Raw genomic sequence first — 13,706 nt, forward strand, 5'->3', positions numbered from 1 at the left:
CTTTTCAGATGGATACAGACAGGCCTCAAGCAGTGACAGAGATAAAAAGCAAGATGTTGTGAATGAACACCCACACCCACTGATGATGTAGTAGTTAACTCACACAGTGGAAAACCAAAATATAATTGTACTTTGGAGGGGAAATCCCACCCACCCCAACAAACAAAACTCAAACCAAAACCCACAACAACCAGGAAAAAAAAGGATAATAACCACCAACCCCTCCCCAACTATCATATGCCCCACCCCCCAAAGAGCTAATAACCACTTTTGCAAAAACAGAAAGGGGGGGGAAAATAGTCAAGAATTTGAATTTGTTGAAAAGTCTCGTGGTAAACTAGCATGAACAAATACCTGAAACTGTAAAATTTTTCCATGGGATGCTGATATTCAAGCAGAACACCTTCGTTGGCCAAGGCTCACCTTTACAGCAAACTGCCCCAAATCCATAATTTTACAAGTACAAAATGAGAGGAAAGTTGACAAAAATCCTGACTGGAAGTCAAAAGAGGCTCCTGAGACATGCTGTGCTGTGCCATGCCACCAGCACCTGGGGCAAATATTAACAAGTGAGCCATTTAAGGAGGGAAAACAAACTAGCTTGTCCTCAAACTAGTTTGAGGAAATCTAGGAGTGTTCTCAACAAAAATCATGGAAAGTATGCTCAACCAGCTTTTTCAACATCACATGCTGCAGGGTCCAGGGATTCAAAATCATGTGTTCTCTCATAATAAGGAAAATGTGGAGCAGAAAGTGGAGAGGAAAAAGAGCACAACAGACAGCCAAATATATCATTCAGCAAGTCTGTGGTGGCTCCATCAGCTACTGCAGAACAACAGGTTCCTCAAGACATTAAAGCATTTAAAGAAAACTCATCTATAGCTGACTTTCCAGATTTCACATGGGCTAATGGACATCTGCCTGTAAGGACATTTTTGACTGCATGAAACATGAGAACGAGAAAGATAATTCATATCAGAATGTAAACCAGCTTTTAAAACAAGCTGTAGTAGATAAACTCAGCCTTGATGCTCTTGACCCACGTGTCATGTAAATTTTGTCAAACCAGAGGAAAATAATCCATTATTCTCTTGCGGATGGATTTGAGAGGGCAAATGAATTCCATGAATCTGGATTTGTGGGTAAATCCAGTATTAATGGTGTATTCTGTAATCATATTTAAAACTAAAGCAACCACTCAATTGCAGCTGATTTTATATGGGCTTTTTAGGGCATTCTTCAGGAACTTCATGGGGCTTTTGGATAAGAAACATATGGATATATAACTGATTTATAGAGTGGAATTTCTTGTTTTCATTTGGGAATGATGGAGGTTTCCACAGGAACCCATTTAAACCCAATATTCTTTCCTTTGCCCTGTCTCAAGTTTCTGGACAGGTTTAACTATGTTAAATACAAAATGGTATTCTGCTAGCAGGTTTTTCATAGTTCACCTCCATTTTTCAGGGCTTTCTTTATAAATCCACAAATCTTTGCTTGTCCTTTGAGGCGTTTCTCACTCAATGTAACATGTACTATTTCTGAATTTTAGTAGTTTTTCCTCATTCATACAGGATAAGGATGGCCAGCAGCAGGACAGGTCATTACAGCTGGTTTAATTGCTTTAGAGGTTTATTAGACAACCTAATGCACTTTAGTAAAGCTACTTATTAGCATTAAAGCAGGGTACGTAAGGCACCTATTTAGGTACCCACCTCTTGTCAGAGACATTCACAACAATGGTTGGCAAATGCTTTCTCATGATTTTACCCACCTTCTAGAGTAAAAACTGCTTTGATAGCACTTGAAGAAAAAGCGGGGGTTAGGGAAGAGAGAGAGAGGTAAGGTAAAACTTGGGCATTTAAAAAAAAATAGTTACTTCTGTTCATCAAGGGGAAGAAATTGCTCTCTCTTCAATGGATACGTGTTGCATTGAGACTTTTTAAAGTGAGCAGTTTGTGTGGCAAATTGGGTTGGAGTAAATCTGAGTTTTTTCTGTGTTATCCATTCAGTCAAAAATTCACCAACTGCTGTGGTATCAGACCAAGACAGAGACACTCCTCAGCACCATTGAGTATATATTCATAATGATGTTAATTAATATGTTTTCTATTATTCTATTATTTTGTCATTTTACATAGTGTTAAATGCTGGCATCAAGAAAGGTGGCAGCAAAAAAACCACTTGTGTTGTTTTCAAGTATTTCAAAAGGAACCAGGCTATAAATTTCTATTTCTTTGGCCATGAGATTTTGCAAATGTGTTAGTTTTATAAGCTCCTTTGAAAATACATCACATTGAGCCTAAATGTAAGATACTTGAAAATTTCAAGTCCAAGTTTAGTTCTAGTTCATATCCTGATAACACACATCATTACTATAAGAGTAAACAAGTGCTTTTGACAAAATAAAAAAATAAATTATTGTGCTTAAAACTATGTCAGCTTGGAAGTCTCTGCAACTTGATTCTTAACAATGCAGATCATGAATCTCAGGTTTTGAAAACACTAACGGTATGCAAAACCTTCAGATTTTCAGTAGAACAACTGTTTCCAAGATCATCTTTTCAGTGGCAGGTAGGTAAAACTTTCTTAACAATTATACTGGTTTTTATGCTAGTATTTATTTTGCATTATTCCTTAACAGAAAGTAATGCACTTAATGAGAAAAATTATATCAAACCTTTCAGCAAATACAATCCATGAACTAGTTTCAAGTATTTCTAGTTATCTTAGGAACGACTAAAGTCAGTGCCTCTTAATTGCTTTTGTTTGAAAATACTGTAGTTGTTGACAAGATGAAGTTCTAAGAGTAAAGCCTTGTGAGCTTTTGAACTTAAAAAAATTGCATTTCATTTTCTTCTTAAAAAGTTATGTTAGTACAGAATTTGTGGAACAGGGTTTAGAAGTAAGTTTTTAATTTTTTTTCATAGAAAGAGGCAGCAGCAAACTCCACTGGAACACATTGTTGTTTAAATCCTTTTGTACTGACATAGTAGTGTCCAAGTTCATTTTTAGAGTTGTGGGCACTGTTGTTTCAAGGGAACCTTGCAAATACTGGCAGTTAAACTGCCTAAAGTATTTTACAGGGGTTTTTAAAGAGTATTAACATTTATTCAGAGGTCTGTAACTAAAATATGTACAACTTCATGTGTGTTCTCACCTATTTGACTTGAGTTTTAGATGTGCTGTTAGTCAAAAGTTACTTGTAGATGCTGCTATCTAATGAATTTGACTTGCAAACCATCCAAATTTGTCATGGTTAAGAATTAAGAACATGGGGTTGACATTAAAATAGTATCTTCTCCAAGAGTACACAATTACATTATTAATATTTTTATGATCAGAGTAATTTTCCAGTTTAGACAACTATTTTTTTTACTAATGATTGAAATAAATATGGAATTTCTTTCCTGCAGTAACAAGAAGCTGGGAGTATGACTGGACTATGGTAAAAATAGAAATACAAGAATTACAGAAATAAATGGAGGCAAACAGGTTTCCACAGGAGGCAGATAAGTTTATTGACAGGTTTTTAATCTGAAGTCTCACCTGCTAGGTTTAGAAATATAGAGCTCTCTTCACAGCATAAGGAGTAGACTCAACTTCTTTGTTAATACTTTCATGTAGCCATTTAGAATTTTATGTCTTTCTCAGGTTTGCATATTGGGGATTGGTCTTCAAGGCCTTGAGGCAAAGCTGCTGCCAAAACAGTGGCACAGCCCAACTCAGCTATGGAAGACCTGGAGACTCCAGCTGGAATGTTGTTTATGTTGAAAATTTACAATATATCCATTCGAGATCTATTTATGCTTTTTTACTACAGTCATAACTTCCCTCAGTAAAATACCAGTGGCTTTGGGACACAACTTTTGCTACAACATGATGAGAATATGCAGCTTAAAAAAAAAAGCTGCTTTTGTTCAGTTTGAATTGCCTGGTACAGTATGAGAGATGACAGCTTACTGAACTGTAGGGAGAAGAAAGACAGCTTTTCATCTGATTTAGAACAGATAAATTCATTAGGATCCTTGGGGGTATTAGGCTCTTGTGATGGCTGAACCTATCCAAGAGAATTTAACTGTGCCTTGTAGAAGAGGCTTGTTTGCCAGCAGCAGTGCCAGTGAAGCTTAATGCATGCTGCCTGTTCTTTTAAGGAAACAGTATTAGGTTCTGGTAAATTCTGGTGGTGAACAGAAATGCAGTATAAATACAAATATGTACAGTAACTTTAGATTATTTGATTCTTCCAAATTAACCCGTACCTGCTATAACTTGAGACTTACTTTGCATAGTAAGAAGTCCTCAGATTAACTGTTAAAATGACACAATAAATGGAGATGCAAAAGCACAGATTTGTACTAAGAATGTAGACAAATACATAAACATGAGTCACACTTCTAAGCAGCTTAACTTCTTTGGGAAACCTGCAGTATTAAAACTGCACAAAAAATGATGCATAGCATAAGTAAACTCAGATTTACTTTTGGCAAATACAACAGCATGTCAAGTGAGAAAAATGTCATTTGGGAGAGAAACATTTATTCACATAAACAACTAATTTGCGCAGTTTCAAATTTCAGCTTGAAAATGGAGGATTCCCCCTGCTAAAATTGAGTCATAATGAAAAGACGAATAGATGGTTTAATGAAGATCACAGACAATACCCCAAGCCTGAGTTCAGAAAGGCAAGTGGACTGCAGCATATGAGCTGAAAACACAGTACAGAGTAAGATTACAGCAGGAACTGTAAAAAATACTTTGAAAGAGAGAGGTAAGCATTCAGCCATTCCCTATGCACAGTTTTCCTTACGGTCAGAGAGCGAGGCACGCTGCACTTTGTGATGCCAACACAGGGAGTTAAGGAAATATGGCCACTTCGGGGCATGTTCAAGTATACCTTGTCTACTTTAACCATACAAAAAAAAGCAGCAAATATAAATCACATTTTCCTTCTCTGAAGCACAGGAGAGGTATGATTGGTTGGTATTTATTTAGAATTCCCAGTCTGTATCCTCTTGATTTGCAGTAACATGTCCAAGTTCAGTCCCAACTGCTCTTGAGGGCAGTGCCAAGAACTCCGATCTGTTATTTTGAACAGGAGGTGGTAATAGAGACAGTAGTGAATTCTGTGTTTCTTTTATCTAGAAAGAAAAAAAGTTAAAACAGGGCTGCACATAAAGTCTCCATAACCTTGCAAATGACTTAGAATCACAGAATCAATTGGGTTGGAAAAGACCTCCGCGATCATCAAGTCCAACCCTTAGTACAACTCCAGTCCCTTTACCAGATCATGGCACTCAGTGCCACGGCCAATCTCAGTTTAAAAACCTCCAGGGATGGTGAATCCACCACCTCTCTGGGCAGGCCATTCCAATGCCTGAGCACTCTCTCTGGAAACAATTTTTTTCTGATCTCCAACTTCAATTTCCCCTGGCAGAGCTTGAGCCCGTGCCCCCTTGTCCTGTTGCTGAGTGCCTGGGAGAAGAGACCAACCCCCAGCTGGCCAGAACTTCCCTTCAGGTAGTTCTAGACAGTGCTGAGGAATTTGAATTAGTCTTTCAAGACTAATTAAATTATCTATGCAGTTCTGCTTTAACTTAAGAATATTAACCATTATTAGTTAGGCTGACTTAAGTTAAACCAACTTTATTAAAGGGGAAATGGATTACTCTTATGCTTTCTCTACTCTATCAATACCATTTTGTGTATGCTGGCTCCAGGTAACTTAGTTATTTTGTAATCCAACTCTTTTTGTGGCTATTTAGGTTATAGCTGTGTCATTTTACAAGACGTAGCAAACTCACCTGTTTGAAGAACGTGTGTGAAAGCAAACTGCTTGCTGATGGCCTGGATCAGAAAATGAACAATATAATTATGTTTTGGAAAGTTAAATACTGCCTTTGCAAAATGGGCCAGATTGACAAGTCAATTTAAGCCCTGTGGGGTTTCATGCACAGGACAAATGTGAAGACTGAGAAAAGAAGCACACAATTCCTACATTCTATGCCTCAATTTGTAATGAAAGCACTACTGAAGAAATCTATTTTTAAAGACTTTTTTTCACATTTTGGTCTAACAAGGAATTTGATGCCTTGTTCAAAAGAGACATAGTACTGAAAATGGCTATTTCAGATCTCTGCTTTTTTCTTAGACAAAGTGCATGTTTGAAAATTAATTTTACTTTTACAAAGCATATTCATTTTACAAGAAATTCAGGTGTCAAATTACTTTAAAAGCATGGTTCCTTTATCAGACAAGATAATTCTTAAATTACAAAACTAAACATAAGTGTATTGTTTTACACAGTACTTCTGGTTTGAAATTCTGACTTTAACAGCATTCAACCAACTACTGTATCCTAAACTGGGGGCTATCCTTGGTCTTAGACCGAAGTGACAAAAAAATTAGTAATCACCAGAAGGTTACCTTTTCTCAGGGTCCTGTTGCAAGCAAAGTTCTACCAAGTTGTGAAAAGCAGGTGAAAATGTTTTGGAAAAGGGAATTTGCAGTCTTTCACTGGTCATGGTGCGTGTCATGCTCTCACCAATTCCAGAATCAACACCCGATCGGGAATTCTTCATCCTGGATTCCCCCCGGGGAAAGGTATTTATATCCCAAGGATAGTATGTGGGACCTTTCAGCTTTTGCAGCAGCATCTAGTAGGAAGGAATAGCAGTATCAGAGTCCAACAGCTGCCAAGCTGTGAAACCCCAGGAATGGGAAGATTATTTGCTCTAGAAAGAAGCATGCATATGAGAAGAAAAAGCAGCCACTCTTTCAGCAGCAATAGCATTGGTTTCTCTGCATAAAACAAAAACCACATGCTCAGTGTGTTTTGAAGCAGAAATAAGAGTTTAGCCATACCTGAGTGCGAGGCATATCCTGAAATGGAACATGTCCATTGGCCAATTCACATGCTGTAATTCCCACACTGTAAATGTCAGACTTCATGTTATAGCCAGACAAATCCTGTGAGAAAAGAAAACACTACTGATCGCTGATGCCACTGAGCAGTGCTGACAAAAATACAAGTGTCTCTTTCAAGACAAGATTCTAATACCCTGTAATCTACACAGCATTGAAACAATTAAACTGTGAACCCTTGGCCTTTGTTAGGAATCCGATGTTGTAGTTTCCAGGAAGGTCAGGTAAAGAGGCTTAGTACAGCATCACCTTACCAACAGCTTTAAAACTGGTTCTCTTTAGAATTAAAAATTCAGTACATATTGTAGTTTTAAAACTTTCAGTCCAACATCTTCCACTGCACTTCTACAAGCAGACTAGAATTAGAAGTTGAGTACTGCCATTAACTTTGAAAAAGAAAAATTAGGTGTAATTTATACTAACCTGTCTCAGTAGTTCAGGACTCAGCCAAGGAAGCACAGATGTACTAAACTGGGGGAAGTCATATACCACCTTTGACTTTTGTCCATTGTTGACTAAACTGTAGAGGTTGTTTAGGCCAGAGAGAGAAACCAGCCCATCCTCTGAAATCAGAATGTGGCTAGCTTTAATATTCCTGTAACATAAATAAGAATTACTCAAAGCACCACTAGAGTACAAAGGCTTTCATATGCCATTAACTTATAGTGAGATGTTAGCATGTAGTTCTATTTAGCAGATTATTTTCATGGAAGTTCTTCACTCAGTATGAGTTGTCTTCTTCATACAGTCCCAAGAGAAAGAAGAGATGATCACAAAAATAGCACCTGAAACTGGAGAAGGGCCCTTCCTCCCTGCAAAGGGTGTAAACTAAGGAAGCCCTTTCTACAACTCTGGTTCTCTTCTGCTTCAAGGAGACAACTCTAGGCAGATTTGTTATCCTTGCATCAACTGCCTTGAAATAAGGAATTAATACAGCTCCTGTTAAGCTTTTACAAACATGGTGTGGCTGTTTTGAAAAAAAAATTACTTCTGTGCTGTCTGACATAGGAAGGTATACAGAAAAAGGAAGGGGACAGTACTTAAACTGAGATGCTGTAATCTGATTCTTATCTGTTTTCATTGTCCTACCTGTGAATATATCCATTCTGGTGCATGTAGTTTAATCCTCTAATTGCACCAAATAGAATGTTCCCTATCAAAGCTTCACTCATTCCTTCAGGAAAGTAGGTCTTCAGCAGGTGTCTAGCTGAACCTGGAAGTGAAAAAACAAAACCTAAAAGTCTTGTTAAATTACTTGTCTGTGCTTGGTTTATTGTATGGATTCACCAAGGACAGCATTCTCATCTTTATATTGACTATGGTACATGAACAGTTATGACATGGATGCAGCTGATGCATCTGTATCAGGCAAAGATCACACTCACATCAAGCCTGTTAACTGAAAGTCTGTGCCCAACTTGTATTCAATCTAGATGGGTTTTCTGTTGGCAAAAATCAAAGTTGTATAAAGTCAAATGCATCTCCCAGTTACCATTCCTTATATGGTGGGTGTTAGGACTAAGTGGAATTTAATGCAGTTCTTCACTGGGGAGGAAGATTATGTACAGAAGGTTTCTCTAAACAAGTGCTTTGGGAAAGTTTGGGTTTTTTACAAGACAGAAGATGCTTAAGGCAAAACTTCCCATGGGCCATGAGGTCCAACTTGTACCAGCCCTTTTTTTGATTCCAAAATGCAGTTAACTGTTCTTACCATAGGCCATGAATGGGGAGATGACCCAAAGCCAGCTGCCAGCTGTAAACACTGTCCAAAACGTCATTATGTTGGGATGCTGGAAAAAGTGGGATAAAACCACTTCATTCTACGGAATGAAATGAAAGTGGATGTGTTAACCACAAGACAGCAGTCTTAGTAAGAGCATTAACTACATCAGTAGAAAGAATGGTTTCCTGTGTGCATTTACACAAGATTGCAGGTGATGTGCATAGCCTGCAAGAGAAATGTAAATAACTTGTCCAAAATTGCTTTTGCCTGAAGTAAATCTGGTTTGTTCAAAGTCCAGACTTTTGGCGTTAAATAAAGAGTACAGAATACACTTCAAATAAGAATTTGTACAAGTACAGAAGTATTTTTAAAACACTAGTCAACTGTTTTCTTCAAAAAGCAACTCTCAAATTTACACATGCTTTGTGTTTATTATATTCTACTCCTTTGGAGGAAAATTTTGACTGAAATGACCCAGTACAAACAAAGGCTCCCTCTGTTCAGTAACCTCACATGTATTCATCACTGTCTTCATCAGACTTGTGCAGAAATGCTGTTGCTTTACCTGTAAGGCTTTCAGATGCTCTTCAGAGCAGTTGTCTAGGTCTGTGATCCTCACAGCAACTTGCATGTCTGTAGGCGTGTGCCGTGCAAGGTACACTGAAGTTAAATTGTTGAATCTCCTTCCTGAAACCAGAAGTGGCTACCTTAGCATTGGCAAATACAATGATCCATCACATCATTCATATTCAGTTCTAAAAACACAACTGATAGCAACATGACCTTTTCTTCAAAAACGTCAAGAACTTAAGTAGTTGCAAAATGAGTTGCAACAAATTAGTTGAAGCCTGGCTCTGCTATTTTGAGAACGACTAAAAGTGTTTAAACAGTTGTCAGTGTCACACATATAAATGAACAACACATGCATATTCACATAAACACAGGCATGCAGTAGGATTCAAGGCAGCTTTCCTTAGAACAATCAACTTGGGTAGCCAAGTCACAAGGCATGATGTACTTAAGGCTGTGTTTATTGTCAGATACCACAGATGTAGAAAACTGACATGCACATGCACAAACATCAAGAGAAAATTTCAGGCAGTTGTTGATTTGTCTTGTATCTTGAAATAAGTCATCACTGAAACATGAGCAATGCTCTGGGCACTTTTCTCAACCAAAGAGACAGAGGAATAGTTCTGCATTTTCCCAACTTAGTTTTCACTGCAGTGAGCAGTAAACTATTGCTAGCAGAAGAAATATTTTAAGATACACTTATGTTACCTATTTCCAGCTGGAGTTCATAATGAGAGACATTAGAAGAGCAAAATACCATTTCATTCCTTCCTGTAGATGGGGGAATCCAGGCTAGATCAGAATCAGCCTAACAGTGAGAAAAAACAGTTCTCAAAATGACTATGAAATTTTGAATCATTTCTATTTTTAAAACTAAAGCAGAAATATCATTAATGCTAAGGTCAGGTAATAAAATCAGAACATTCAAGCTACTGCTTGCTGAAACTTAGTTTTATGAGTTACAGTCTTTTTGTCTGTGAGTTTGCTTTTTAACTGGGAAAAGATTAAGTCACCTCTAGTCTTTTTCCAAGTGGAAGTCCTGAAGTACTTTGATTATTTTTGCTGTTCACATTTTAAGAAGTACTCCCTAATGAGGTTATCTTTAATATGTGCCAGCTTTGTATTTCACCTTGGCAGTGGAAGTTTCTATTTTCTTCTTACCAGACATTCACGGATGCTGCTCTGAGATAGCTCTTCTGGTCTGATTGATTCAACTGGCGTACGTAGAATACAGGAACAGTCCTTGAGAACAGAAATAAGTGAATGTTAGTGAAGTTGCTGCAATTTATTAAACATGGCAGTAGGAATATGTAAAAAAAGTAGCCTCCATAAGCAGTTCAGAAAGTCTTCTGCTACAAGTCAATCAAGCAAGAGGTTGAGAAACAGCATAAAAAACATACATGGCAGAGGAGGAGATACCAAATAGTTTTCTTCACCAAAAGTGGATGCAACTAAGTTTAAACACCTCAGCACTGTGGAAATCCCCTCAAGGAACACATTTCACATGAACTTTTCATAGTAAGCTGTAACTGGGTAACAAGGTACAAGAGCCAAAATTTTTAAAGACATACTCACCAAACAAGACATGGAACCGCTTTAGATCAGGGGAAAAGTCATACACATCCATTTATCCTGGAAAAAAATAAAGTAGCAATGTAAGATTATACATAAAACAATGATAGACGTAAATCTCCTTAATCAAAACTGTGAGCATTCCTGTCAGCAAACACACAAACAAAACCCCAGAACTCCAACTCTGTGAAAACCTGCTTCTATTGGGCCTTTAAGCAGTATTTCAATTCCAAACTCCACACTGAGAGCTACACGTGTCAACTCAAGTTTTCCCTTTTAATTTATGGGTTTAGAAATCTGATTGCCACTTCTGAACAATTTCTTTGCAAGGTAACTGCACATATGCAGAAAGTAAAATCCCTGGTAGTTGTAGGAAATCAGTCTTTTTTTTTAAAGGAGCACAGCTGTGCTAGTCAGATCTCAGCTGGGCTGTGTGCAGCTGCTCACAAAAAAGCAAAGCAGGAGCAACTGCACTTTGCATTTCTCGAGCGAGAGAGGAAATACAATTGTAAGGGATTTGGGAGAACAAAAAAAGGAGGGGAAGCAACTCCAATGATTTTTACTTTACTTAGGTTACAGAATCAGCAGACTCCCTCACAGATCAGAACAGCCACTGTGAAAGTCCTCCAGCTGACTCACTTCACATCTGATGTTTTGAAGGCTTAGGCAGTGAGAGATGTCTAATAAGCGTATCAAAGCTTCTGTAAGTACAGAATGGGACTAATTTACTTTAGCTATAAGCAAGTCTTCATCAGTAAAACCATTAAAGTTTGAAAAGACCTCAAAGATCACAAAGTCCAACCTAACACTGCCAGGCCCACCACTAAACCATGTCCCCAAGCACCATATCTACACCTTTTTTGAACACTATCAGGGACAGCGACTCCATTGCTTCCCTGGGCAGTCCGTTCCAATGCTTGACAACTCTTTCAGGGAAGAAAATTTTCCTAAGATCCAATCTAAACCTCCCTTGGTGCAACTTGAGGCCATTTACTGTCACTCTATCACTTGTTACCTGGGAGAAGAGGCCAACTCCCATCTCACTATAACCTCCTTTTGGGTAGTTGTAGAGAGTGAGAAGGTCCCCCTGAGCTTCCTCTTTTCCAGGCTAAACAACCCAAACTCCTTCAGCCACTCCTTATATATTTGTGCTTGAGACCCTTCACTAGCTTTGTTGCCCTCCTCTGGACAGCCCCCTATGCCTCATTCTTTCTGCTTGTTTGGGGCTCCAAACTGAACACAGCAGTTGGGATGCAGCCTGGCCTCCTCATCAGTGCCAAGCACAGTCCTGCTGGCCACACTGTTGCTGATACAGGCCAGGATACCATCGGCCCTCTGGGCACATGGCTGGCTCATGCCCAGCCAGCTGTCAAACAGCACCCCCAGGTCCTTTTCTGACAGGCAGCTTTCCAGCCCCCATGAGGAATCCTACTTGGCGACTGATAGAAAGTCAGCTACAGGAGGCAGTTCCATGTTAATATGCCATTTCTGCAGAAAAGTTAACTTTTAGAAGGTCAAGTACTGTATCAGAAACTGATAATTTTGTTTATTAAGGAGCTAAGCTTGAGTATATCCCACAATTAAATTAAGTAAGCTACTTAATTGAGGCAACACTCTAGCAAAGCTAACAAGCCCCCACCACTCCATTCACTGCCAAATATCCAAGCCATTCCTAATCCTTAACATTTTTACCCTGAAGATCTATTTGAAATAAAGAAATACTGTAATTCCTTATTAACGATTCCAAATGGAGACAAAAGGAGATCCTTAGTAGGTACTGAGTACCTTCAGAGGATCAGGGCTTAACTTGCCCGACTTGACTGAGGAAGTCAGTGGCAGAGCTGAAAAAAAAAAAGAATGCAGGTGGTTTAAGATACTGCCCAGCAGTGTGATGGCTGCAGCATCCTTCTGCGACCTGGAAAGAAGATGCCTCATTCTGTTATACGAGAAAATTTATTCTGCTGCTTGCAACATGACACTACAAAAGTTAAGCTGAAGAATTAAGTCTTAATAACTATGATATACTAAAGTCAAATTATTGTAGACTTAGTTCAAAGGCATGCAGCCAGCCAACAGAAACGCCCACCATGCACATCTATTCAAATAACATAAGAATAGATGTTATTAAAATCCAAAGATGTTATAAAAATTCAAAGATTTTTATTTTTGTTTTTAAGTAGTTTAACATTGGTTCCATTTTTCAATATGGTTTCGGATGATATCTCCACATAAACCTGTGACCTATCTCCACCTTTTTCCTTCTGTATCGCACACTTTTTTTTCCTGTGCTACAGAGAGTGACAGTGTTGCACAGGTAAAGCGACAATCATCCCAGCCTGGGCAAGGCTTCAAACGCAGCCAGAACTGCAGGGCAGGAAGAAACTGAGGAATCAGACACCGTGTAGGCTCCGGCGCCCGGTACGGCGAAATGGCCCGTGACAAAGCGCCGGGACGTGCGGAGAGACACGGAAAGAGGCCCCGCAGCTCCTCGCTGGCTCCGTCGGGCTCGTACCTTGCCTTCCTCGCGGGGCTCCCGCCTCCCTCCGGCCTCCCGCGGCGGCCGGGCCGGGGCTATGGCCGGGCCGGGGCTGCGCTCAGCCAGAGCCGCTGCCGCAGCGCCTCCCGAGCTCGGGGTGCGCCGCTCCGGCCCCGGCCCGCCCCGCTTACCCCGCGGCGGGGCAGAGGGCGCGGCCGGAGCCCTGCAGGGCGGCAGCGCCTGCTCCTGCCGCCGCCGGAGCTCAGGGCCGGGGGCCGGGGGCCGGCGCCGCCGCCGCACCGCCCGGAACCCAGCCCGGAGCCACCGCCGCGCCGCCCGCCCCGCTGCCCGCCCGGAGCCTGCCCCCCTGCCGGCCCGCCCAGCGCCCGCCTCGCTGCCCGCCCGCCCGAGCCCAGGGGCGGGTCCGCCCGCACACGC

The 13,706-nt window shown here is 40.1% G+C and overlaps 1 protein-coding gene across 2 annotated transcripts; it reads right to left on the minus strand.

Annotated features, from left to right (window-relative positions):
* Positions 1 to 4,519: 4,519 nt before the first annotated feature.
* On the minus strand, positions 4,520 to 13,632 carry STRADB (STE20 related adaptor beta). Of its 2 annotated transcripts, none has more exons than XM_071562369.1 (12): positions 13,305 to 13,632; positions 10,796 to 10,852; positions 10,382 to 10,462; positions 9,929 to 10,028; positions 9,213 to 9,334; positions 8,636 to 8,744; positions 8,014 to 8,137; positions 7,348 to 7,519; positions 6,865 to 6,969; positions 6,427 to 6,656; positions 5,805 to 5,847; positions 4,520 to 5,082 (listed from the first exon to the last, which is right to left on the minus strand). In XM_071562369.1, exons 2-12 carry the CDS (start codon positions 10,805 to 10,807, stop codon positions 5,041 to 5,043), a joined length of 1,140 nt encoding a protein of 379 aa, XP_071418470.1. In that variant the 5' UTR covers positions 10,808 to 10,852; positions 13,305 to 13,632; the 3' UTR covers positions 4,520 to 5,040. The 2 variants fall into 2 exon arrangements, with proteins under 2 accessions (XP_071418470.1, XP_071418469.1); XM_071562368.1 differs by having other exon boundaries at positions 4,520 to 5,141.
* Between the last annotated feature and the right edge of the window lie 74 nt (positions 13,633 to 13,706).

Source organism: Pithys albifrons, chromosome 8 (assembly GCF_047495875.1).
Source record: "Pithys albifrons albifrons isolate INPA30051 chromosome 8, PitAlb_v1, whole genome shotgun sequence".
In the NCBI taxonomy this organism is placed as follows: Eukaryota; Metazoa; Chordata; class Aves; order Passeriformes; family Thamnophilidae; genus Pithys; species Pithys albifrons.